Genomic DNA, 27,432 nt, shown 5'->3' with positions numbered 1-27,432 from the left:
CAAGTGGATATGTTCTCAGCGAGGTTAGAGAGGTTCGAGTCGGTCTCGAGGAGGATGAGGATGTCATCGGCGTAGGTGTAGAGAGTTTCTAGGGGGGATAGATGAAGGAGTTTCAGAGAGGACATGTAGATGTTGAAAAGGATAGGAGAGAGAGGGGGAGCCTTGCAGGACTCCACATTTTGGTTTCCGGGGGAGGGGGGGGATGAAGTACCATTTAAGTTAACGGTGTAGGAGCGGAAGCGTAGGAATTTCGAGAACCAATCTAGGACTGTGGAGCTTATGCCTATTTCAGAGAGTTAGAAGATAAGGATATCGTGATGGACGACGTCGAAAGCTGCGGAGAGGTCGAATTGTAGGAGAACAGCGAATTTGTTGTGAGAATGGAGTTGTTGCACCTTAGAGATTAGTGAGGCCAGAAGGGATTCGGTGCTGAAGTTGGGTCTGAAGCCGAATTGGTGGGGTAGGAGGATAGAGAATCTTTCTAGGTAGGATGAAAGTTGAGTGGATATGATGGATTCTAATAACTTGGTTAGGAGGGGGATATTTGCTATTGGGCGGTAGTTTGATGGTATGGAGGGGTCAAGGTCGGCCTTTTTCAATAGAGGGGCCAATGAAATATGTCCCATGTCGGAGGAGAAGAGGCCCGATGTTAGGGCTGAGTTTATAAGTTCGGTGAGGGAAGCGATGGCCTGTGTAGAGGTGTTCTCGAATAGGTAGGAGGGGAAAGGGTCCAAGGTGCACTTGCAAGTTTTTAGTTTGAGGCAAAGTTTGGAGACTTGCGATTCGGAAACAAGTTTGAAGATGGTCCAGGATCTGTAGGCTGGAATGGGGGTGGAGACAGGTAAGGTAGGGTTGGGGTCAGTGGAGACCAGGGAGTTGTAGGAGACTGTGGGTGGGAAGGAGCGTCTTAGGGTGGTAACCTTTTCATTAAAGAAGATTGCAAGGGCATCGGCTGATATGGATGGTGGGAGCAAGGGTGGGTCTTTTTTTTTAGTTAGGGAGCGCCAGATGTTAAACAGTGCACTGATCTGGTTGTTGGATTTAGAGATCTTGTCTCCGAAGAAGTTCTTCCTGGCTTTTTTTAGTGTTGAATTGTAAAGCTTAATATTGTCCCTCCAGGTCTGTCTATCAGAGGGGGATTTAGATTTTTTCCATTTGCGCTCCAGAGTGCGACATTTCTGTTTCAAATCTCTGTGAAGAGGTAAGTACCAGGGGGGCCTTTCGGGGGTAGGAGATGGTTTTAATGGATATTGGAGCAAGGGAGTGGTAGGTGGACTCTGAGAGGGCGGTCCAGTTGCCCCAATGGGATTCGGAGTCTGTAGGTCTAGGGTTGGAGGAGAGTTGGTTGAGGAATTTGGACCAGAATAGATTGCTCAAGATTTTTTTGCGGTAGGTTATGGAATGAGAGGTGTGGGGTGGGGATTCAAGATGTGACATGAAAATGGGGAGGCAGGTAGTCCCTAGGAAGTGGTCAGACCAAGGGACTTGTTCCCAGCGAGTGTTGTCGATTGAAGTTTTGAAGGCGGTAAGATCGAGGAAAGTGGTGAAATCTAGTGTGTGCCCTTTTTCATGGGTTGGAGATGGGGTGGGTGAGGGAAAACCTAGTGAAGTAAGGAAGTTGTTGAATTCAGTCATGTCCTTGCTGTTGGAGTCGTCAAGGTGGAGGTTGATGTCACCAACGATCAGAAGTCGTTGAAATTTAAGGAAGGCGTTTGTTATGGCCTCAAAGACAAGGTTGGAGGAATTGGCCCAAGGGATAGGTGGGCGGTCTAGTAACAGGATGCCCAATGGGTGGGTGCGGAGTTCATCGTTGACTGAGGCCAGCAGATATTCTAGAGAAGCGCGAGTGCCCTTCTCGAGGAGCTGGACGTCAAAGAAAGATTTATAGAGGAGTGCCAGACCACCTCCTTTTCGATTGGGTCTGGGGGAGAAAAGGCCTTGGTAACCGTGGGGGAGGAGTTCGTTTTGTGTGACTAGGTCGTCTTTGGCGATCCATGATTCTGTGACGCACAGGAATCCGGAGTCAAGCTCGTCTAGGAGGTCCTTCAAGATTTGGGTCTTATTGCACGCGGATCTGGCATTGCAATAAAGTGTCGGGACTGGGGTGAGAGAGTCCGAGGCAGTGTAGGGAAGATTGGCAGGGGGCAGGGGCTTTAGTGAATCTTGGTTGAATCTTTAAAGACATAGGGAAGAATCAGAGGATGAATGGGCACAACCACTGACCCTCATATGCCTTGCATTGAAGAATGCTAGTGTAGAAGGACTGAGATTGAGATAGACACTAAAGAATGACACGGGAAGGTTTCCCGCGGTTATCCACAGGGACAGGGATGGGAACGGTGATGAATTTTGTCACCATGTCATTCTCTAAATGGGAGTGCGCTAAATGTGGTGTATTTATTTAGCAAAGCCTTTGACAGTGTTTCACAAAGGTGTCTAATAAACAACTGGGTGCCATCAAAATGGGCCCAAAGTGACAAACTGGGTCAAGAACTGGTTGAATGAAAGGTGACAGAGGGTAGTGGTCAATGGAGAACTCTCTGAGAAAAGGGATGTTGCCAGTGGGGAACATCATGGTTCAGTCTTTGTGCCTGCTCTTTTTAACATTTTTGTTATGGAATTCGCTGATAGGACAGTTAAGGAAATGTGCCAATATAGAGAGACCTTTAGAAAATTCTTAAAAACACAATTGTTCGTTACTGCTTTTTTATAGTCTATGCAGTGTCGGATCCTCTCCCTGATCTAGGGCTGCCATCAGCCCCTGGTCACTTGCCCCAAACTGAGAACTAGAATCCTCTAAGGGGGGATGGATGATGGAAAAGCAGCAGAATTGTATTGACCCTAGATCATCCCATTTCTTTTCAGACTGGGCCTCCGGTTCCTGCAGCTCTACTGGCTTCAGCAATACCTCACTTTGTGGAGGTAAACTCCTCCTAGAGCTAACTGGTAAGCTACATAATTCAGTCACAAAATCAGGGTCAAATACCTGAGTTCGGGCCTCTGCTGGTCTACCACGTCTCCTCTCAGGGTCAGAGGCATCTGCAAAAGTGCTTCGCTAGCTATGCCAAGTTACGTTTAAGAGGCTCTAAAAAGGCTTTACGCCCCTGATCTTAAGATTTCTGCATCTACAGACCTGTGAAGTGACCAGAGAGGTATAAGCCCACGGCTCCTGCCCCCTCCCCCCCCTTCTCCTGCATGCCTTGTGGCATGAGGTACAAGGACACTTCTCATCTGTTTTTCCAGAATTGTATTGTTGTTTGACTTAGAAAGAAAGAAAATGTTGTTAACAGATTGCTTTAAGATGATTAAAATGATTAAAATATCATTACCCAGTCTAATATTCTTGCCTTAATTTAACATAGGCCGAGTTACGTCCTGATCCACTTACGACCTATCAGTTAGAAACAATTGCGGTCATAAGTCAATGACTACCTGTATATTATTTTTTTCTTTTCTTGTCCCTTTTTTTAGATGTTTAAGTGCATATGTGCCATCTACTGGGTATGTTATAATTTGCATCCTTCTTTTCTGGTTTGGGCATTTATGCAAAATGTGAAAATACCACCTGTTACATATATGATTTGTGTCAATCAGGTATATTTATGTTTTACAAGACAATTCTTGGCATTTATTTGTTAACATTTTTAATGTTTTAGCATATGTTAAATTCACATTAATATATATTTTGGCAAGTTTGATTTTCTTTTATAAATATTTTTAATGTTGTTTATTTGCAAAGTTTATACTTATGTTTTATTTATTTATTTGTTGATTTTTCTATACCATTCTCCAGGAGAGCTCAGAACGGTTTACATGAATTTATTCAGGTACTCAAGCATTTTTCCCTGTCTGTCCCGGTGGGCTCACATTCTATCTAATGTACCTGGGGCAATAGGGGGATTAAGTGACTTGCCTAGGGTCACAAGGAGTAGCGTGAGTTTGAACTCACAACCCCAGGGTGCTGAGGCTGTAGCTTTAAAATCATGTGTATGTTGGTTCATCTTTTTATGCTTATCTATAATGGAATGTTTCTATTTATTCATAATGTGTAATTTTTGCTTTTGACACACATTTTTATAGTCATTTACAGAATGCTGGGCTGGGTCAAGAACGGGTTGAGTGGAAGGCGACAGAGGGTAGTGATCAATGATCACTCTGAGGAACGGAATGTTACCAGTGGTGTGCTTCAAGGTTCTGTTCTTGAGCCTGTTCTTTTTAACATTTTTATAAACGATATTGCTGAAGGGTTGTCGGGTAAGATTTGCCTCTTTGCAGATGATACCGAAATCTGCAATAGAGTAGACACCCAGGATGGTGTGAATAACATGAAGAAAGACCTGGTGAAACTTGAAGAATGGTCTGAAATTTAGCAGCTAAAATTTAATGCTAAGAAATGTAAGGTCATGCTTTTGGGCTGCAAAAACCTAAGGGAACAGTACAGTTTAGGGGGACTTGGGTGTGATTGTATGTGATGATCTTAAGGTGTCCAAACAGGTTGAAAAGGTGACAGTGAAAGTTAGAAGGATGCTAGTATGCGGTCTCCAGAATTGTATACAATTTTCTAAATGAGGTCTCACCAGAGTCTTAGAGAGAGGAAGAGATAGCACAGTTACTTACCGTAACAGGTGTTATCCAGGGACAGCAGGCAGATATTCTTGACTGATGGGTGACGGCACCGACGGAGCCCCGGTACGGACAATTTTAGAGTGATTGCACTCTAAGAACTTAGAAAGTTCTAGTTAGGCCGCACCGCGCGTGCGCGAGTGCCTTCCCACCCGACGAAGGCGCGCTGTCCCCAGTTAGGATAAGCCAGCTAAGAAGCCAACCCGGGGAGGTGGGAGGGAATCAAGAATATCTGCCTGCTGTCCCTGGATAACCGTAACTGTTACGGTAAGTAACTGTGCTTTATCCCAGGACAAGCAGGCAGCATATTCTTGACTGATGGGTGACCTCCAAGCTAACAAAAAGAGGGACGGAGGGAAGGTTGGCCATTAGGAAAACAAATTTTGTAAAACAGATTGGCCGAAGTGTCCATCCCGTCTGGAGAATGCATCCAGACAATAGTGAGATGTAAAAGTATGAACTGAGGACCAAGTAGCAGCCTTGCAGATTTCCTCAATGGAAGTGGAACGGAGGAAAGCAACAGACGCTGCCATAGCTCTAATCTTGTGGCCCGTGACAGAACCTTCCAGTGTCAGGCCCAACTGAGCATAACAGAATGAAACGCAAGCAGCAAGCCAATTAGACAGGGTGCGTTTATATACAGGATGACCCAACTTGTTAGGATCAAAGGACAAAAACAGTTGAGGAGATGATCTGTGAGGTTTGGTGCGTTCAAGATAGTAAGCCAGAGCACGTTTACAATCCAAGGTATGCAAAGCCTGTTCACCTGGATTAGAATGAGGCTTTGGAAAAAATACAGGTAGGACAATGGATTGGTTAAGATGAAAGTCAGACACAACCTTAGGGAGAAATTTTGGATGTGTACGGAGGACCACCTTATCTTGGTGAAAAACAGTGAAAGGTGGATCGGCCATTAGTGCATGCAGCTCACTAACCCTCCTGGCAGAAGTGAGAGCTATAAGGAAGACCACTTTCCAAGTAAGAAATTTGAAATGCGCTGTGGCCAAAGGTTCGAAAGGAGGCTTCATTAAAGCAGAAAGAACCACATTGAGATCCCAGACTACAGGAGGGAGCCTAAGAGGTGGTTTCACATTGAAAAGGCCCCTCATGAACCTAGAAACCAAAGGATGAGCCGAGAGGGGTTTTCCATGGACCGGCTCATGAAAAGCAGCAATTGCACTAAGGTGAACTCTGTTAGAAGTAGATTTAAGACCAGAGTCAGATAATGAAAGAAGATAGTCCAACACCAGCCCCACTGCTAGAGACATGGGATTATGGTGATGTAAGAGGAAGAAAACCGAGATCACTTCTGTTGATAACACTGAAGAGTGGCTGGTTTCCTGGAAGCATCAATGATAGAACGGACAGGCTGAGAAAGGAGTGAATGAGCCGAAGTCAGCCCGAGAGAAACCAAGCTGTCAGGTGCAGAGATTGCAGGTTGGGATGCAGAAGGGACTGTTGATGCTGAGTAAGCAGAGAAGGAAACAGTGGAAGAGGTATAGGTTCCCTGGAACTGAGTTGAAGTAGAAGGGAGAACCAATGTTGCCTGGGCCACCGTGGAGCGATGAGAATCATGGTAGCCCGTTCCCTCTTGAGCTTGAACAATGTCCGCAGCAGAAACGGTAGAGGGGGAAATGCATATAGGAAGAGACTGGTCCAATCCAGGAGAAATGCATCGGGCGCCAGACGGTGAGGAGAGGAGAGTCTGGAGCAAAACAGGGGCAGTTGATGGTTGATGGTTGTGGGGAGCTGCAAAAAGGTCCACTTGAGGAGTGCCCCATTGAGCGAAAATGGACTGAAGAGTCATGGGATCGAGAGACCATTCGTGAGGTTGAAGAATTCTGCTGAGATTGTCTGCTAAGGAATTCTGTTCCCCCTGAATGTAGACAGCCTTCAGGAATAAGTGACAAGCTGTCGCCCAAGCCCAAATCCTTTGGGCTTCCTGACACAACAGGGAGCCCGTCCCTCCCTGTTTGTTGATGTAGTACATTGCAACTTGATTGTCTGTGCAAATGAGTAGTACCTGAGGGAAGAGAAGATGTTGAAATGCCTTGAGGGCATAAAACATCGCTCGGAGCTCCAGGAAATTGATGTGGTGTTTCTTTTCCTGGGTAGTCCAAAACCCCTGAGTTTGGAACTCGTTCAAGTGAGCTCCCCAGGCATAGGGGGAGGAATCCGTGGTGATGACTAGTTGATGAGGAGGTAGATGGAACAGCAGACTTCTGGATAGATTTGAGGATGTCAACCACCAAAGAAGCGACTGTCGAAGAGACGAGGTCACAGATATGTGTTATGAACAAGGATCCGTCGCTTGGGACCACTGGGTCGTTAAGGTCCATTGAGGAGTACGCAGGTGGAGACGTGCGAAGGGTATGACATGTACTGTGGAGGCCATGTGTCCTAAGAGCACCATCATGTGATTTGCAGAGATGGAAGTTTGCTGAAACACCTGCTGACAGAGATAAAGGATGGTGTGAAGGCGGTTTGGTGGAAGAAACGCCCTCATCCAAATAGTGTTCAGAATGGCTCCAATGAATTGAAGTCGCTGAGTTGGAATGAGGTGCGACTTGGGTAGATTGATTTCAAACCCCAACAGTCGAAGGAAGTGAATGGTCTGATTGGTGGCAAGCTGAACCGCCTGAGGAGAATGAGCCTTGATCAGCCAGTTGTCCAGATAAGGGAAGACTTGAAAGTTGTGAGAGCGGAGATAGGCCGCAACCACAATCAGACATTTGGTGAACACCCTGGGAGAGGAGGCCAGGCCGAAGGGTAACACCTTGTACTGATAATGATGTTGGTTGATGAGAAAGCATAGATATTGCCTGGACGTCAGATGGATAGGAATGTGTGTGTACGCCTCCTTGAGATCGAGGGAGCATAGCCAGTCGCCCTGAGAGAGAAGAGGGTACAGGGTGGCAAGAGATAACATTTTGAATTTCTCCTTGACCAAACATTTGTTGAGATCTCTGAGATCTAATATTGGTCTGAGGTCTCCGGTCTTTTTGGGTACTAGAAAGTACCGGGAGTAAAATCCCTGGCCTCGCTGATCTTGAGGAACTTCTTCGATGGCGTTGAGAAGAAGGAGGGATTGAACCTCTTGAGCGAGAAGGAGGGACTGAGACTTGTTGGAAGCAGACTCTTTTGGTAGGCCTAACGGTGGAGGAGTCTGGAAGTTTAGGGAGTAGCCGTGGGCTATGATCGAGAGCACCCACTGGTCGGTGGTGATTACTTCCCATCGAGAGAGAAAAACGTGAAGTCGACCTCCTATGGGCTGTGGAAGAGGACAGGAGGGAGGAAGACTGGCAATGCCCTGGAGAAGGGAGTCAAAAGGGCTGTGTCGGCTTAGTTTGAGGGGCAGGCTTTACGGTAGGCGGCTGTTGCTGACGAGCCTGTTGGTGCTGTTGGCGTTGCCTCCGAGGTTGAGGAGGATGAGGCTGAACTGGCCGAGCAGAAAACCTCCTCTGATACGATGGTTGTTGTCTAAATGGACGAGGAGGAGGAGGCTTCTTCTTATTTTTCAACAAGGTATCCCACCGTGTTTCATGGGCAGAAAGCTTTTGCGTGGTGGTATCCATGGACTCCCCAAACAGCTCATCCCCTAGGCAGGGCGCATTGGCAAGCCGGTCCTGGTGGTTCACATCCAGGTCTGAGACTCGGAGCCATGCCAACCGTCTCATCGCTACAGACATAGTAGTGGCCCGTGATGTCAGTTCAAAAGTATCATAAATTGAACGGACCATAAACTTCCTGAGTTGCAAAAGGCTGGAGGTGCATTGTTGAAATGCAGGAAGTATACGGTCCGGAATATACTTTTGAAAAGAGGCCACCTGTTGGATGAGATGTTTCAGGTAAAAAGAGAAGTGAAACGCGTAATTACCTGAACGGTTGGCCAACATCGCATTTTGGTAAAGACGTTTCCCAAATTTATCCATGGCCTTGCCCTCTCTGCCAGGAGGGACAGAGGCATATACACTAGCACCCGTAGATTTCTTCAGGGTCGACTCCACCAGCAGAGACTCAAGGGGAAGTTGGTGTTTGTCAAACCCTGGAATAGGAATCACTTTATAAAGTGATTCCAGTTTCCTAGGGGCTCCTGGAATTGTTAGAGGAGTTTCCAAATTTTTGTAAAAAGTTTCCCTCAAGATGTCATGGAGGGGTAACTTCAAAAACTCTTTGGGAGGTTGGTCAAAATCCAAAGCATCGAGAAATGCCTTGGATTTTTTAGAGTCAGACTCTAGAGGAATTGATAGGGTGTCTGACATCTCCTTTAGAAACTTGGTGACGGAGGAGTGCTCTGGCTTACTAGCAGGATCCTGCACCGATGGATCATCCTCATCAGACGAATAATCTTCCTCGGTACCGAGGGGATCATCAGAGTCATCCCACAAGTCAGGGTCCCGTACCGATTGAAGACGGCCCTGAGAAAGGGGAGTGGAAGTTTCGGTATGCTTGGTCTTGCGTACCGATTTCCCTGAACGTGTCGATACTGTACCTGGTGACTGCACAACGGTACGGGTGTCAGAGAACGGTACCGGATCAGAAGCCGAGTAAGTAGTACGACTAAAAAAAACTTCGGCTCTGCAAACAGAACAGGCATGGATATAGATTTTTGCGGTGCCGATAATGTCGATGCCGATAAAAGAGGCTGGTCGACAATCGGCACCGAAGGCTCAGTAGGTACCGACACTGGAAGGTTCGGAGTCAATAGAGCCGGGAGCAATTGTTGCAGTTGCTCCTTAAGTTGGACCTGTAGGATGGAGGCAATACGCTCATCCAGAGTCGGTCCCGATGGCACCGGTACCGCTTTTTTCTTGCTCGGTACCTGCGGTGCAGCTTGACGCTCAGGCGAAGTCGATGCCGATGAAGAGGCAGTATCTTCAATGGGAGCGGAGCGCTTACGGGGCCGGCGCGCAGTCTGCAGGACTTGGCTCACTGCATGCTCGACTGGCGGCCCGAGAACAGTAGGGGAAGGCTTCTTAGCCGGCTTACCTACGGGGTGCGACACCGGCGATGGATCTTGCGGTGCCGACACTACCGGTGTCGATTTGGAGGAAGTTGCAGGAGTCGATACCGGTGGAACTTCCATAGCGGTACCAAAAAGGATCCGCTGTTGTATTTGCCGATTTTTTAAAGTTCTCTTTTGAAGAGAACTACAGCGGGTGCACGTTTCTGCCCTATGGTCCGGACCCAGACACTGCAGGCACCACTTGTGCGGGTCGGATAATGATATAGGGCGCGCACAACGCTGACACTTTTTAAAACCCGGTGAAGGGGGCATGAAGGGAAAAACGGCCGTAGCAAAATCGAAGCCCGAGGCTTCGATGGTGCCAACAGGCCCCACCGGGGCCGACCGAAAAAAATCGAAAAAAAAAAGTGATTTTTTTTTTTTTAACACAAACGAAATAAAATAAGAAAGAGAAAAATTCTCGAAGAAAAAGAACGCGCGAGCGGGAAGGCGAGTAACAATGAAAAAAATTTCCAACAGCTGTGGAAACACGCGTCTTCTTAGCTCCACGGAAACTAAGAAACTGCGGACCGCGCGCCTTCGTCGGGCGGGAAGGCACTTACGCACGCGCGGTGCGGCCTAACTAGAACTTTCTAAGTTCTTAGAGTGCAATCACTCTAAAATTGTCCGTACCAGGGCTCCGTCGGTGCCGTCACCCATCAGTCAAGAATATGCTGCCTGCTTGTCCTGGGATAAAATTGATTACTGTGGATGGGCAGACTGGATGGGCCATTTGACCTTTATCTGCCATCATGTTTCTAAATATATCAGCAATTAAGTCATTAAAATATTCTTATTTAAAAACAAATGCTCCAATTCTATGTATGTTGCCTAAAAGATCAGAGCTGACTAGTACCACAGTAAGCGTGATTGTATAAAAGTTAGGTGCATAGTATAGAATCATGCATACTGCCGCCTAAGTGGCCTTAGGTGTCACTAGGCGTCCTAACTTTACGTATACCATATTTATTTCAGGGTTTACTTGTCTTAAATGCCTGCACCTAAGGTAGGCACACAATGGTGTCTAACTCAAAAATACGCTCACAATCTGCCCCTAACCATGCCCCCTTTTAGGTAGGTGATTTGGACAATGCACCTAGGCCCAGATTCTTTAAATGGTGCCATTGTCAAAATGTTGTAAATATTTCCCACCGCCTTAAAAGCATGTCAATCACACAATGGTGCCATTTAAAGAATCTCACTTCTGGCAAAGGTAGGCACTAGAAATCTATACCCCCGAGGCAGGAAGCCAAAACACTGGAAATGGAGATTAGGTACTTACCCCGGTAAGCTCTTTTCCAGTAACTAGGTGAGCCATTCTAGACACCTGCCCTGTCCTTGCTGTGCCTGCATGCAGATTTCAGAGTTCAGGCCAGATGTCTGTCTCCCTAAGCTTCTCCTATCTGTTTGTGGAAACTGGTCAGCCCTTTGGGGCTAGGGAGAGTTTTATGAATATGTTCTTCATGTTATGGGTGCAGTTCCTGAGTTCCTTTGAAGCCTATGTTGATGTTTAATAGTACTGTTTATTTGTTTTGAGAAAAACACTTGTTTAGCCTATCGTTGCAGGTGCCTCTACTTCACAGATGGTAGTGCCTTTCTATGCTTGGGTACGGAATGATGGGAGAAGCTAAGCTAACCTGTAAAGTACTCTAGAGGTGGAGTGAAAAACTTGTATTCTCTTCTGCAGTCCATGCGGGTAAAGAGAAATAACCCTATGGTCTAGAATGTCTCACCTATCTACTGGAAAATAGCTTACCAAGGTAAGTACATAATCTCCTTTTACCCACACCTAAACCCTGCTGTCTTCCTTTGATACTTACGTAACTATGCCTTTCGCAAATGACCCCTCCTGGTAAGTTACCTTCCTATGTGTCCCCTTATCTTAATGCACTAAGACCAGCCCACAGTCAGTTTCAGTATGTCAAGCTCCGTCTTTGGCAGTATTCAAATCCATGCTCAAAGCCCACTTCTTTGAAGCTGCTTTCAATTCTTAACCCATTTGCTAGCATGCATCTGTCTTGCATTCCCTCTGTAATTCCCCATCTGATCACTGTGTATAGATGCACCTTTATGTCCAGTTTTTCTGTCATAACTAGATTGTAAGCTCTTTCGAGCAGGGACTGTCTATTCCATGTTTGTTGTATAGCACTATGTATGCCTAGTACAGTTATAGAGATGATAAGTAGTAGTAATATTAGTAGAAGAAATTTCAGCAAAATCAATCTGCCCTTTAATATTTGCTGTTAATGGCCAGATCTCTGTAAAGTAGTTGTTGGACAAATAAATGTAAACCAGTATATATATAACAGCACCAAGAGACACAGATTATATGGGAAAGATAAAACTTACTGTATAGATGATAGCTGCCACCATTCCTATCACGGTCAAGGAACTAATGGAGAATGATAGGGCAGTCAAACCATCTGCAAAAAAAAGGAAAAGTCTACTAAAAATTTATGTATAAAACTTATATCTTCAAATTGCATGTCTGACCATTTGTATTTCTCTCTCTTACCAATGATGAAGTTTAATAGTACTTGTTAATTTCCTTTCTTTGAATATTATAATATCAATCCAAACAAGTAGGGTTGTCCTTTTCTTGCCAGCAGATAAAGGTAGAAATACTGAACTTTTCCAGTGACATCGCTGATATATGGGTTAAAGTAGAAGTAGGTCCATGATATCTCACTTGACAGTTCCATCTAACCACTACAACAGTGTTTTTCTACCGCTGTTCTGCGGCACACTAGTGTGCCGCGAGATGTTGCCTGGTGTGCCGCAGGGCCGCCATCAGGGCAGTACTACCAGTCCTGCATTCAGGGGTCCGGAGCTGACAGGGGGCCCGAGGCAGGGGCGCCAGTAGCTCGCCAAGGCAAAGTGAGTCGATCACCCAGGACTCACTTTGTCTTGGCGATCTAATCTATCGAGCCGATAAGTCTTCTTCTCCCCGACGTCAATTCTGCAGTCGGAGAGGAAGTTCGGGCCAGCCAATCGCTGCCTGGCTGGGCGGAACTTCCTCTCCAATTACAGAATTGACGTCAGGGAGAACATGCGTCGGCGTCGGCTTTGGGGCCTGTTATCCATTGGTGGGTCCTGTTCCCTGATGGCAGCGGCAGTGGCAGTGGCTTGGGGAACGGCAGGGAGAAAGAAAGAAAGGGGGCAGGCAGGGAAACAGAAGGAAAGAAGAGAAACAGAAAAAAAGAAAGAAAGGTCAGGGAGAGAGGAAGAAAAAGTTGGGGGAGGGAATGAGGTGTGGAGGAGAGAAAGCATACAGGCTGATAGAAGGGAAGAAAGATTGGATGCACAGTCAGAAGAAGAAAGTGCAACCAGAAATCACCAGACAAGGTAGGAAAAATGATTTTATTTTAAATTTAGCAAAGTGGAGGCAGTATTACCACAGTTTTCAAAGGAATTTGCCCAAATAACTTAATAGTTAACTGGGTAAATTCCCAGAGATGAAAACTTCCCTTCACTTACTATGCACAGTTCTGAATTTATATCTGCTGTCTATATTTTACAATATGGTCACCTTTTACTAAACCGCAATAGTGGTTTTTAGCGCAGGGAGTCTATGAGCGTCAAGAGCAGCGCTGGGCATTCAGCGCAGCTCCCTGCGCTAAAAACTGCTATTGTGGTTTAATAAAAAGGATGGAGGGTATATTTGTCTATTTTTGTATGCTATAAAAACCAAATACAGAGAGAGACTGAGAGCTGTTGACAAAGAGCTACGTGTGTGTCTTTCTTCGATTCCAGCCAGAATATCAGCTTTGTGTTTAGTCAAACAGGCCCAGGTTTCGCACTGAATAAAGTATTTTATAATTTTTCACTATTCTGTTTACTTAATATTTCATAATAAAGTAATTATAAAATACTTTCTTTGTGTTTATTTGATTCCTATTCAAGAGAATTACTTTATATATAGTCAATATAGGCACAGAGTTAAATTTTTTAACATTTTCTAATGGTGGTGTGCCTCGTGATTTTTTTCATGAAACAAGTGTGCCTTTGCCCAAAAAAGGTTGAAAAACACTGCACTACAGCATAAGATAAATCAATTTCAAAACTATATACATCACTAGAGAGGGAAGAGCAGAAAACTCCATGAGCCCTTCAGAGCCAAAATCTCCCAGGACAAGTCCTGGATTAGTACGGCAGGACTCAAGGAAAGGAAGTTAACAGGTAAGACTAAATTTCACTTTATTGCCCCTGTCATACCAGTCCAAAAAAGTGGGATGTACCCAAGCAGACTCACTCTGCCAAAGGCCAACTCACCTCTAGCAAGCACATCAAGCCTATAAAATCCACAGACAAAGGAAGTAAAGACTAAGTCATCCCTCTGCAGATATCCTCTGGAGACACTAACCAGGTTTCCTCCCAGGAAGTAGCTTGTACCCAAGTAGTGAGCTCTCAATCTTCTTGGAACTTGCTTACTTCTACAAATGTACACAATTTCAGTCACCTTCATTCAGCGAACAATGAAAGATTTCAAGGCCATGAGGACCTTGAGCAGAATATGGAAGATGATATTTTCTTTCTGGAAAATGATATTTTCTTTCTCAAGGGACCCTCGGCCACATGAGGGCACCCGTTCAAACTCAGGGGCAGAAAATTTCATGGCAACACCAGAAAGTATTTCTTCACAGAGAGAGTGGTTGATCATTAGAACAAGCTTCCAGTGCAGGTGATCGAGGCAGACAGCATGCCAGACTTCAAGAATAAATGGGATACCCATGTGGGATCCCTATGAGGGTCAAGATAAGGAAATTGGGTCATTAGGGCATAGACAGGGGGTGGGTAAGCAGAGTGGGCAGACTTGATGGGCTGTAGCCCTTTTCTGCCGTCATCTTTTATGTTTCTATGTAATCTATCTGAGAAATGGAAGTAATGTGTTTCCTGCAAGTAATGGAGTAAAATTCTCTAGACATTCAGCTGGTGGATTCTCAAGACTACATAGGTAGAATCGAGTGGTAATTTTGCCCAAGCAGAGGTGAGGTGAAGAAAGCTATTAGAACTAAAATACAGAGGTGAGGTGAAGAAAGCTATTAGAACTAAAATAGAATCTTTCAGAAAGTGGAAGAAAGATCTGACTGAAAATAATTGTAAACAGCACAGGAATGGCAAATGAAGTGCAAAGCGCTGATAAAGAAGGCAAAGAGAGACCAGGAAAAGAAAATTGTGCTGGAAGAAAAACACACAGTAAAATCATTTTTAGCTATATTAAAAGCAAGTATCCAGTAAAAGAATCAGTTGGACTGATAGACAACTGAGGGGTGAAAGGGGTACTCAGGGAAGATAAGGCCATAGCGGAGAGATTAAATGAATTCTTTGCTTCGGTCTTCACCGAGGAAGATACTCGTGCCAGAAATGGTATTCAGTGCTGATGAGCAAGAGAAACTGAAACAAATCTCTGTAACATTGGAAAATATAATGGGGCAATTTCACAAACTGAACACAACCCACAGTACTAATAGAACTGAAAAATGAACTTGCAAAGCTATTGTTTCATCTTTAAAATCCAGTATGGTTCTAAAAGACTAGAGGGTAGCCAATGTAACACCAAGTTTTAGAAAGGGTTCCAGATGAGTCAGGAAATTATAGACTGGTGAGCTTGACATCGGTGCCAGGCACAATGCTAGAGATTATTATAAAGAAGCAGGGCTTAATCAGACAGAGCCAACATGGATTTTATCAAGGGAAGTTTTGCTTCACTAATCTACTACATTTCTTTGAAGGGGTGAATGAACATGTGGATAAAGGTAAGTCAGTCAATACTGTGTATCTGGATTTTAAGAAAGTATTTTACAAAGTACCTCATAAAAGACTTCTGAGGAAATCAGAAAGTCATGGGATAGAAGGTAATGTCCTATTATGGATTAAGAACTGGTTGAAAGATAGAAAACAGAGTAGGGTTATGTAGTCAATAGTCTCAATGGAGAAGGGTAAATAGTGGGGTTTCCCAGGGATCTGTGCTGGGACTGCTGCTTTTTAGCATATCTATCAATGATCCAGAAATGGGAATAACCGAGAGATAATTAAATTTGCTGATGGCACAAAGTTGTTAAATCTCAAGAGGACCTTGTGAGAGACTGGGCGTCAAAATGGCAGATGATGTTTAATGTGAGCAAGTGCAAAGTGATGCAAGTAGGAGAGATGCAGGGTTTCAGGTTAGAAGTCACTGCCCAAGAAAAGGATCTAGGTGTCATCATTCAGGATACATTGAAGCTCTCAGCTCAGGCAGCAGCTAAGAAAGCAAATAGAATGTAGGAATCATCAAGAAAGGAATGGAAAACAAAGATGAAAATATCATGCCTTCGTATCACCTTATGCTGTGGCCACACCATGAGTGTAGTTCTTGTCGCCACATCTCAAAAAAGAAAGCAGAAATAGGAAAGATACAGAGAAGGGCGACAAAAATGATAAAAGAAATGGGACAAATTCCCTATAAGGAAAGCAGCTAGGACTCTTCAGCTTGGAGAAGAGACGGCTCAGGGGTGATATGATAGAGCAAAATCAAAAAGCTCTCAGAGAAATTGTATTATCAAATAGGGATGTATAATTATATATAAATTTGGAAGGAATATTTTATTGATATGGAAAAGGGTGGGAGGTAGGGGGAAAATAAAAACATGTATAATAATATTGTTTAAGAATGCCAAGTGTGTTATGTAAATTAATTGTAATAATACTGTACACTTGTTGAAAGAAATAAAAAGGAATAAAGATTTAAAAAAAAAAGCTCTCAGAGAAAGGCAGAATAACTGTGAGCAGGTGACATATATGAGAGAGAGAGAGGCAGAGTGGCTGAGGACAAGTGGGATGTGTGAAAATTCGCATAAAGTGACCAATCAGATTCAAGGCAACTTACGATTTGAAATTACGGGTATACAAATTGGTACATTGCAAACAACACAAGAAAAGATATAGTTCCTTAGAGGAATAAGAATTGTTCAGTTATTTGAGAAATTCAGAGGTAATTAATAGGCTTGAGCTAGTAGGTTGCACAGTATAGGCTCCAATGAGATAGTGGGTACCATAAGAACATTAGAATTGCCGCTGCTGAGTAAGACCAGTGGTCCATCGTGCCCAGCAGTCCGCTCACGCGGCGGCCCTCTGGTCAAAGACCAGTGCCCTAACTGAGACTAGCCTTATCTGCATACGTTCTGGTTCAGCAGGAACTTGTCTAACTTTGTCTTGAATCCCTGGAGGGCGTTTTCCCCTATGACAGACTCCAGAAGAGCATTCCAGTTTTCTACCACTCTCTGGGCTTGGGTATGTTTATTGTTGGTAGAGTATATAGAGTCGATGAAGTAGGTCTTTAGCTTCTTATTAAATGCTAAGTATTTAAATTTATATCTGATGGCTGTTGGGAGACTGTTCCATGTGGGATGCCCCAAAACAAGCTACAACTAAATGTGGCAAAAACTAATCTCTTCTGTTTATGGAGAGGTGATCCTGAACTCGCCCTGGCTGTCGATCTCTTGGGAATTGACCACCCTGAAGGCAAATGACAAAGTACACAGTCTAGGGGAGATCCATGATGGCAACCTTTCACTCTCTGACCACATCTCCCATCTAGTATCTGCCTTGTTCTACTACTCTGGCAGCTCCAGAAAATCTGACGTTACTTCTCAGAACCAGACTTCTCTCAGTTACTTTATGCCTTTGTCCTCTCCCATATGGACTACTGCAATACGCTCCTAAATGGGCTCACAGCAAAAAATATCCATCGATTTCAACAAGTACAAAATGCTGCCATCCATCTCCTGAAGATTCTCCACATACAAGATCCGAACACCCTGGCACACTGGCTGCCAATCAACAAACGATGTATTTTCAAAGGCCCTAGTAATGGCCTACAAACTCTTCCATGACATGGTACCATAAGAACATAGGAATTGCCTTACTGGGTCAGACCAAGGGTCCACCAAGCCCAGTAGCCCATTCTCATGGTGGCCAATCCAGGTCACTAAGTACATGGCAAAAACCCAGAGTAGCAACATTCCATGTTACCGATCCAGGGCAAGCAGTGGCTTCCCCCATGTCTTTCTCAATAACTGACTATGGAGTTTTCCTCCACGAACTTGTCCAACCCTTTCTTAAAATCAGCTACGCTATCCGCTCATACCACATCCTCTAGCAATGCATTCCAGAGCTTAATTATTCTCTGAGTGAAAAAAAAATTCATCCTATTGGTTTTAAAAGTATTTCCCTGTAACTTCATCGAGTGTCCCCTAGTCTTTGTAATTTTTGACCGAGTGAAAAATCGATCCACTTGTACCTTTTCTACTCCATTCAGGATTTTGTAGACTTCAATCATATCTCCCCTCAGCCGTCTCTTTTCCAAGCTGAAGAGCTCTATCCTTTTTGGTCTTTCCTCATATCAGAGGAGTTTCATCCCTTTTATCATCATGGTCGCTCTTCTTTGAACCTTTTCTAGTGCCGCTATATCTTTCTTGACATGAGACCAGAACTGAACGCAATACTCCAGCTGAGATCGCAACATGAAACAATGCAAAGGCATAACATTCTTAGTTTAACCATCTCTTTTTTAATCATTCCTAGCATCTTGTTTGCTTTTTTGGCCACCTCCGCACATTGGGTGGAAGGTTTCATCATATTGTCTACATTGACACCCAGATCCACTTAGGCCTAAATAGCCTCCAAACTTCTGCCCTATGCCCTGAACTGACCGCTCGCAAGATGAAAAGTGATTATGTGTGCCCTCTGCCTTGAGAACGCCAGAAAAATATCTTACTCACACTACCTACTGCACCTCTGGAACAAACTACCTACCCACATAAGATCATTAGAAGGTCTTCAGGAAGGCAACAAAAACTTACCTCTTCCCCCAACCCTCTATTAGAGTATTTCAATCCAAACTCTCCTAAACTGCTGACAAAATGTCCAACCCTCGATTCTCAAATACTATGTGCTTCGTCCCATGACAGATCATACCATGTTTTCTCTCTCATTGTTCTCCCACACCTTATCATACTGCTTACTATCTTTGTCCTAATACACTATATTTTTCTATACACCAAATGTACCATGCTATGTTTGTCATACTATGTCTACCATGTTACAATCTCTCATACCATATTTGCCACTCACTGTTTATTGTATCAAGTTTTCCATGCTATGCACACTTGCCTTACCATTTTTGCTAAGTTGTGTCTCACTGTCAGCCATGATATGTTCTGCCATTCTACGCTCACCATGCTATGTCTCACCATACTATGTTTTGTCATTTTATGTATTGACGTGCTTTGTTAATTATGTTTACCATCTCTATCAGACAATGGTTGCCTTGCTATTTTATACCATATGATGTCTGAAAGTGTGGTGCAGGGATTATAACTATAGCCTCAAGACCCTGTGGTTGTTGGTTCAGGCCCACCGTGTCCCTAAGTAGGCCATTTGGTCCCCAATTGCTCCAGGTGCATTAGATAGATTGTGAGCCAACTGAGACAGATAGGGAAAAAATGCTTGAGTATCTGATTAAATATATGTAAATCATTCTGAGTATAAAAAATTGAATAAATAAATAAATATGTGAACATGGTGTTAAATATTCTTTTGCACCAATATATGTGAACATGGTGTTAAATATGCCTTTGTACTTGAGGTTTTTTGTTAAGAGAAGGTTCAGCTGGAACTTGTTGAGATTTCTGTGCAAAGAGGGTCATGCCATAAAAAAGTGAATAAGTGGAGCAGCAGAGCTTCCACTGAGTATGTGGAACATTATGCAAGAAATTTTGAAATTTATATGGGCTGGGACAGGTAGCCAATGTAAATGTTTGTGGTATGTAGAAATTGAATCACATTTTTTCAGCTTGAATATGAATCTTATTGCTGTATTTTGTATGAACTACACTTTGCAGGCTAGGGTGGTTTTGATCTCTGCGTAGATGGAGTTGCAGTTGTCCATTTATGACAGAATTAGCATATGTACAAGTGGTGCAAAGTGTCATTGATGGAAGTATACTGATGAGTCTCAGTTGTCTTTTAGTGAAAAAGGTTTTCTTCCAGAGGTTGGAAATTTGTGGTTCTAGGGATAATGAGGGAGGTTGCGAGTCCACTGGGACAGATAGGGAAAATGTTTGAGTACCTGATTGTAAACCGCTTCGGTAACTTTGATAGGTAGTATATAAACAACTAAAAAAAAAAAAAAAAAAAGTGAAGTCTATTATACCCAGCGCTTTGGAGGATTTTTTTTACCTCTATGGTGGTTCCTGATGGAAGATTGATGTTTCTCGGAGCTGTCTGTAGTGAAGTGTGTAACCAGAGAATTTTGGTTTTAGATGTATTTGAGTTTGTTGATTGTTGCCCATTTTTGTATCTATCAATGCTGTCAAAGATTTTTTAGATTGTGTTAGGTTGATTGCTTGGATGAGGAGAAGGATGCCATCTGAATATGATACCATGCAATAAGAACATAAGAATAGCCTTACTGGGTCATACCAATGGTCCATCAAGCCCAGTAGCCCGTTCTCATGGTGGCCAATCCAGGTCACTAGTAAATGGCTAAAACCCAGATGATGAGAAGTATGTAGACAGGAGTAGAAGTGCTAAAGTTTGCGATTGTTGGCATAATTGTGGAGATCCACAAAATTTTGAAACCTTCACTTTCAAGGACCCCTGAGGAAGGCATCTTCATATGCTGAAACACGGACCATATAGGGTCTCACCTATCTTTCGGTTATCCACCATCTTGACAGCACACCAGCATCTTAAGAATGATCTAATTATCATAGATCAGCCGGATTAGCAACAACCAGAGACTATTTGTGATTACTGGTTACACTATATTTCCTTTTTTAATATATTTTTTGCTTATAATAAACCTGACTACATCCAGTCCAATTACTTCACTTTTTTCCTGCATTTGTACATGCAGGACATTTTGTTTTGTGTTCCCCCTTTTGGAGTGGAGTATTGAGGTTTTTATGGTTGGATTCTGATGAAACTTGAATAAAGATTTCCAAACCATAGGGATTGGAGGGAATGCCTGAAGGAACTTATCTGTGCTGTCTGATTCCAGATTATGAGGAGAGAAGAGATGGGAGGAGAAGTGCTAAAGTTTGTGATTGTTTGCTTAATTGTGAAGATCCCCAAGCCAAGTAGATTTGATGAGCTGAGTAACCACTAGTGAGGTTGAAAGAAACTGTTGAAAATGTCTGTTACAGCATTCTGTTACCCTGTTAGGTAAATTTGTTCAGGGAAAGGATACACAGAAGCACCCCAGAAGAGAACTGTATCACCTTGTGGCATAGGGGTCGAGATCTTGTACCTCCTTGCTTGATTATGTAGTAGTTTGCCGAGTGCTATGTTGATCAGAATTAGTTGGTACAGGAGACAATCTTGAAAGGTGTGAAAGACAGTGTAAATGGCTAGAAGGTCCAACAGTGATATGGAGGGATCTCTGTTGTAAACTCCTATAATTCTAAGTGTGAAGGCCTGTCAGGTTAGCTCTTCATGCATACCTGAATGCATCTGTTAATGGTGTTATGTGATGTAGATGAATATGGAATAGGATGGACTGGTTTCCTGGATGTAATCACCACTGAAGAGATTGATTGAGAAGGGAGGCGACCTGGAAACACTGTGAGAGTGGATTCTCAGCCTGTTACATTGGGGGGCTAGAATGAAATGAGAATCTCAGAGAGAGCGAGAGCAAGAAGGCCTTGAGCATGCACAGATGTTCAAGGCCCAGGCAACAGGAAGGATCTTCGTTCACCGGCACATCCTGTGGGCTGCGTGCCGGTGTCAGATGGGGTAAGGCTTCTGTTCAGGGTGGCGGGGGGTGCTGGTTCATGCAGGGGGGAGCGTTTGTGATCGGGCGGGGGAGTGATGCCGGTTCTCAGGGGTGGAGCAGCTCCGCTGGCCTCAGGGGATGGGGGTGAGTGGGAACGAATCAAGTGAGCTTTCCTTACTTCCTATGGGGAAACTCGCTTTAATATAAGAATAATTTGGTTTACGAGCATGCGCTTCTGGAACGAATTATGCTCGTAAACCAAGGTTCCACTGTACTTTGAGAAAACTCTGGGGGCTGACGCCAGCCAAAAGTCACCTCACTATAGTGAAGGTGATGCTGGCCTATTTGGAAAGCGCAGGTACTGCTTGTGGACTTGTAGAATGGGGATGTGTACGCATATGTTCTTGAGATCTCGAGAGCACAGTCAATTGATCTTGCCTTGGAGGGGATATGAGGTTGTTAAAAATAGTATGCTGAATTTTTCCTTGATAAGTGTACCGTATTTTTCGCTCCATGAGATGCACATTTTCCCCCCTAAAAAGAGGGTGGAAATGTGGGTGCATCTTATGGAGTGAATACAATTTTTTAAACACCTTCCCCTGGTACCTTTTTTAAAATTCTGGTGGTCCAGCGCGGTTTTGCCAGGAGCTTTCCGCGCTCCTGCTGGATGGCTGCCTCCTTTCTTGCTACAAAGCGGCGCACAAGTCAGGATTGCGAGCTTTTTGCTTCCTGCCTGGTCCTGCACTGCTCCGTGAATGGCTGCTGTTATTTCTTACGATTCACGAGAACTGATGGCAGCTATTCATGGTGCGGCACGGGACCAGGTAGGAAGCGAAAAGCTTGCGATCCTGCCTTATGCATAGCTCTTCAGCAAGAAAGGAGGCAGCCGTCCAGCAGGAGTGTGGAAAGCTCCTGGCGAGACTGCACTGGACCACCGGCATTTCAAAAAAGGTACCATGGGATTGCGGGCTGCTTAACACCAGATGCACCAGACCACCTACATGTAGAGGAGGAAAAACCAAGGAAAAAAAAATTCTCAACCAAATTTTTTTTTCTTGGATTTTACTCCTCTACACATAGGTATGTCTTATAGACCAAAAAATATGGTATTTGTTGAGAGCACAGAGGTCAAGAATTACCTCCCCCCCTAATCTTTCTTGGTATGATGAAGTACTTGGAACAGAATTGCTAGCCCTTCTGCTGAGGAGGTACTGGTCTGATAGCATTGTACTTGCAGAAGGGCTGAGTTTCTGAAGAAAGAGGGAAGTCTGCTGGGAACTGAAAGAGAACTCTTCTTGTAGTTTGGAGGGAGTTCTGGTAGATGCAGAGTGTACCCTTATTTCACCACAGGTGAAACTGATCTATTAATGGTGAAGAGCGGTGTAGTTAGTGGTACAGGGTGAGTGGACTTCTGATGGGTCTGGACTTCTGATGGGTCTGAAAGGTGGTTGTAGGACACTGACTAGGTGTTCCAGAAATGTTCCAAAAGACTGAGTCAACTCCTGCTAAGTAGGCATGTGAGATTTCTGGGAATGTTGGTTTCTAGGGCGCTTTGGAGATGGAGTATGGGAAGACATTAGTGGCATAGTGTAGCACCGTTTAAAAGATGTAGTCGAAAATTTAGGATTATAGGAATGGGCAGGAGTTTTCGGTGTCATCGATTTAGAGGCTGAGGGAAAGGTTCTACTGCTTTCATGCCCAATGATCTGTTGAGCAGCTTTTTCAATGTGATCACTGAAAAGCTCATCCCCTAAACAAGGGGAATTTGCAAGATGGTCTTGGACAGTGGAATTCAAGCCTGAATCATGAAGTCACGCTTACCGTTGCAATGCAATGGATAAGACTTATGCTCTGGAACATCAAAGACTGATCTTGACTTTAATTTCCTAGTCTCAAAGAGATCATGTGTAGTCTGTTGAAAATCAGGATGCTGGTCTACAGGAACAAATAATTTAAAGTGAGACAGGTGTTAACTAAGTGGTTGAAATAGAAGGTCATATCAAAATTGTAGCTGAGGTTGCAGCTTATAAGCAATGTATTTTGAAATATATTACAGCAAAAAGGCCATGTCAGTCACTGATATCCATAATTGATGTCTTCAGTTCCTTGGTTCTGCGCACTGAGTAGACTCTCGTCATCACTGTTTAAAGTTACAAAAACACTCTTTAAAGCTTGACGTTCACAGCAGGAGAAACTCTTTGGATGTCCTCCACATCCAGATGTCCTCCACATCCAGTGTCGAAAAGAATGCATCAAAGTTGGCACCACAATCATCACATTGTTTAGTGTTGACTTCCTTGGTACTGACACTATAGTAAACGGGCTAAGAAGTTTTTCCGTTCCTCACCTCGCCTGCTGAGGCACCTCTACAAAAATATGGGGAGGTGGAGGAAGGTGGGGGGAGGGACCCAGAATGAGACCCGCCGGGTTTAACACCCCCAAGGTTGGACGGATCCCCAAACAGAACAAATCCAGGCTCTATCTGGCACAAAAGGGGAACCCAGGAGTCCAAAGTTCCAACAGTGCTAAGAGGGGAGCCGAAAAGCCTTACCACCTGCTATGGAGACTGAGATAGAATGGATTTCTAGGGGGAAAGCTATACTGATATACAAGTTTGTTCTCGGTCTCCACTTGCTGGTAGCAGTGAGGTATGTAACCCTTTGGTAAGGACTATACCAGTCTACCAAGCGATACAGAAACGCAAATTTCGTATGCACAGGCTTTGGTACCCAAATCGTCACTGGTCTTACTTTTCATATTTTCATTTTATCTTAATTATACTTTAATACATTATTCATCACCATCTCAATAAATTATGTTTAAATTAAGTTAATATTCATCTCATGTATCAACCCAGCAGGGGGATTTAAGCTCTGACATAGAACTATGTTTTGCCATGGCTTTTTCAAGAAATTCCCCTTATGCAGCCGAGTTTGATAGTCCCAAATCACTTTTTTAAATTGAATAATTTATTAAAGTATAATTAAGATAAAATGAAAATATGAAAAAATAAGACCAGTGACAATTTGGGTGCCAAAGCCTGTGTATACGAAACTTGCGTTTTGCACAGCGGTACTGCCGAGGTCGTGAAGGATATACTGTACAGGGTATTTGTTTGTAAAGCTACATGACTACCTGAATATATACCCTTAAAAAATATTATTTCACCTTATGTGCTAGTGAGTGTGTATCTCTTTTTGAATGCACATACTCGTACAATAGCTAGCAGGATTTGACTAGAGTGAGATTGGACCACACAGTTGTTCTTATATACTTCCCTTCCTCCCCCACCCCCTTTCACTGCTGAAATTATAACCTCCTCTCCCTTCCTTAGCTCTGCTGTTATATTCTTTCTTCATCTCACATCATCCTATTTTAGATTGTTCGCTGCTCAGATATTTATTTGATGAACAGGATAGAAAGCTCTAAAACTTGAAACTTATAATGTTCTCAGTTTTGTTCTCTTTGCATTTCCTAATAATTCCAAAAATTCTATTTGCTTTCATAGTTGATGTTGCACATTAGCAGAGTAGTTTCAATGTATCATTATTGATGACGCCTAGATCCTTTTCCAGGGCGGTGACTCCTAATGTGGAGCCTTGCAATATGCAGCTATTGTTTGAGTTCCTGTTCCCTACATGCATCACTTTGCTGTAGGGTTCAAATTTTTATTAGACATTCTTGTGAATTTACAGAATGGACATGAATCATTTGCTTATTACAAATAGTCCCTTGAAAAGCTTATGAAAACCTAGCTCTTGGCTCCCTATCCATTTTCACGTACAGTTGAAACTCCTCTTATTGACTTACAAGTGCATTTACTCTGCAGCTCCTCAGTATCTCTCCCTATGCTCTCCCCGGGAACTCCGTTCATTGGGTCTCTTATCTGTACCTTTCTCCTCTACTGCCAACTACAGACTCCATCCCTTCTATCTTGCTGTACCATATGCCCACAACAGACTGCCTGAGTCAGTACATCAAGCTCTGTTTCTGGCAGTGTTCAAATCTAAGCTAAAAGCCAAAGAGGCTGCTTTTAACTCCTAACTCTTACCAACGTCTGTTTTAGCATTCCTCTGTGAGAAATCCTCTAACCTTTGTATGTCTGTTTTGATTAGATTGTAAACTATGTCGAACAGGGATTGTCTCTTACAAGTTTAATGTTCAATGATGGATACGTATGGCAGCACTATAGAAATTAGTAGTAGGAAAGAGTAAGAGGATTATATAATATAGGGCATAGTTCTGTAAAACCTGGTCAGGTTGTAAAATTGTACAAGCACTATATGGTTTAAGCTTCAACTTCTTAACTAATCAATTTGTGTTTGGTCTTTTCTGATCTACCGGTACTTTTATCCATTTATTTATATAAGTAAGTAGCTCTGTATTTGATATTATTGTACTAATCAAATAAAATTAACTGAAACAAAGTAAATTATTTCAGTGAAACCAAATTATAAATACAACTTACGACTGCTTCCAAATTCTTGGAACAAGAGCTTCACTTTCTCCCATTCTGTGGTATTTTTGTTACTGGGAATATCCATTGGAACAAAAGCACTGTAATAGAACACAATTAGTTCAAATCATTTTAGCTTCCAATATACTTTAAGACCTTTGAAATAAATACATATAAAACATTTCACTTATGCTTCAATTTTCTTTTTTTATGTACAAGTTTGACACTTTCAATTATTTTCATAAAAGATTAGCCTCCCACAACTAGAAGGTAACAATATCCCATGATAAAGAAAACTAAACTATAAAGTATTCTTTTTTACAAAAAAAAAAATTAAATTCCATTTAATTTGACCTCATTCTAAACAGTAATCATTTTGTAACACTTATTGTACTCAAAATTATAGGTATTTTATTGGTCAAATACATTTTTTTTATAATAATGAACCTAGTGATGCCAATCAGGTAATCTGTCAATTTAGAACCTACATTGAACTCCCCAGAAAAAAACAAACATATTTCAACAATTTCTATTGAGTACATATTTTTTAAAATGAAAGGTATTGCTGCACTAATTAACTTAGGCCAATGCAAAAAGTTAGCGTGGGTAGAAGCAGGGATAGTATAATGCAGAAAAAGGATTACATGCAGAAACAAAAATGCTGTGTTAGACATTGATGCACAACATATTAAAATAAATAGTAAGGTGGTTATTAATTATTCCACTATAATGCAGAGAAGTGGGTAGAAGACTATGTTGAACTCAGCGCAAGAAACTGAATGCCAGACCTTAAGAGGCGTGAAAATGTTAGCTTGTTCTTATGCAATAGCTTCTGCAAGGATTTATGGCCATTTATTCTTGTTTAGTTGAGAGCATAATAATTCCTGTGACCTTTAAAAACAGAAAAGACAGGGGCTGATGGTTCAGTGCACAGGCTTGAGCCTGAATGTTTTCCTACAAATATGCACACATCTGATGGAATATTTTTTCCATATATAAAAGACACAATTATGCATAAGAAATGTTTGTGATGCTTATGCTTATCCTCAAACGACATTATAGCATATAAGCACATGCGTGCCAACACACTGCTGATCCAGATGGAAACGTCGACAATTCAGAAGAAGATATCGCCCGTGAAGATGCCGAGGGGAAAAAAGGCTGGGAAGAAACAATGGACAGATTACAGGAGTCGACTAACCCAGAAGAGGAGGTTAGAAGGATTGTAACAAAAGAGAAGAAACTAAAGACCGAAGCACTGGAAAGGAAATGAAGACAAGAAAATACCAGGATCTAAATTGCATATATACTAATGCAAGGAGCCTAAGAAACAAAATGGGGGAATTAGAAGCCATGGCCAATGCAGAGGACATAGACATCATTGGAGTCTCTGAAACGTGGTGGAATGAAGAAAACAAATGGGATACAGCACTGCCGGGGTACAAGCTTTATCGCCAGGACAGGTCAGGACAGAAAGGAGGTGGAATAGCCCTATTCATAAAAGATAGTATACAATCGGCAAAAATGGACACAGCAGAGACGACCAACAAGCTGGAATCGCTATGGGTTAAAATACCGGGATGGAAAGGGCCT

The 27,432-nt window shown here is 43.1% G+C and overlaps 1 protein-coding gene across 3 annotated transcripts in view; it reads right to left on the bottom strand.

Moving 5' to 3' along the window:
* The window catches only part of LMBRD1 (LMBR1 domain containing 1), a 275,187-nt gene that overhangs the window by 151,531 nt on the left and 96,224 nt on the right, over window positions 1–27,432 (bottom strand). For all 3 annotated transcript variants that reach the window (XM_033937922.1, XM_033937923.1, XM_033937921.1), the window contains 2 exons: window positions 25,852–25,940; window positions 11,978–12,051 (listed from right to left, as the gene is read on the bottom strand). In XM_033937922.1, the coding sequence (XP_033793813.1) occupies window positions 11,978–12,051; window positions 25,852–25,940 (163 nt within the window). The remainder of the gene's footprint in view (window positions 1–11,977; window positions 12,052–25,851; window positions 25,941–27,432) is intronic.

This window comes from Geotrypetes seraphini, chromosome 3 (assembly GCF_902459505.1).
Source record: "Geotrypetes seraphini chromosome 3, aGeoSer1.1, whole genome shotgun sequence".
Classification (NCBI taxonomy): Eukaryota; Metazoa; Chordata; class Amphibia; order Gymnophiona; family Dermophiidae; genus Geotrypetes; species Geotrypetes seraphini.
Note: the sequence above shows the minus strand (reverse complement) of the source record. Positions and strands in the feature narration are given on the sequence as shown.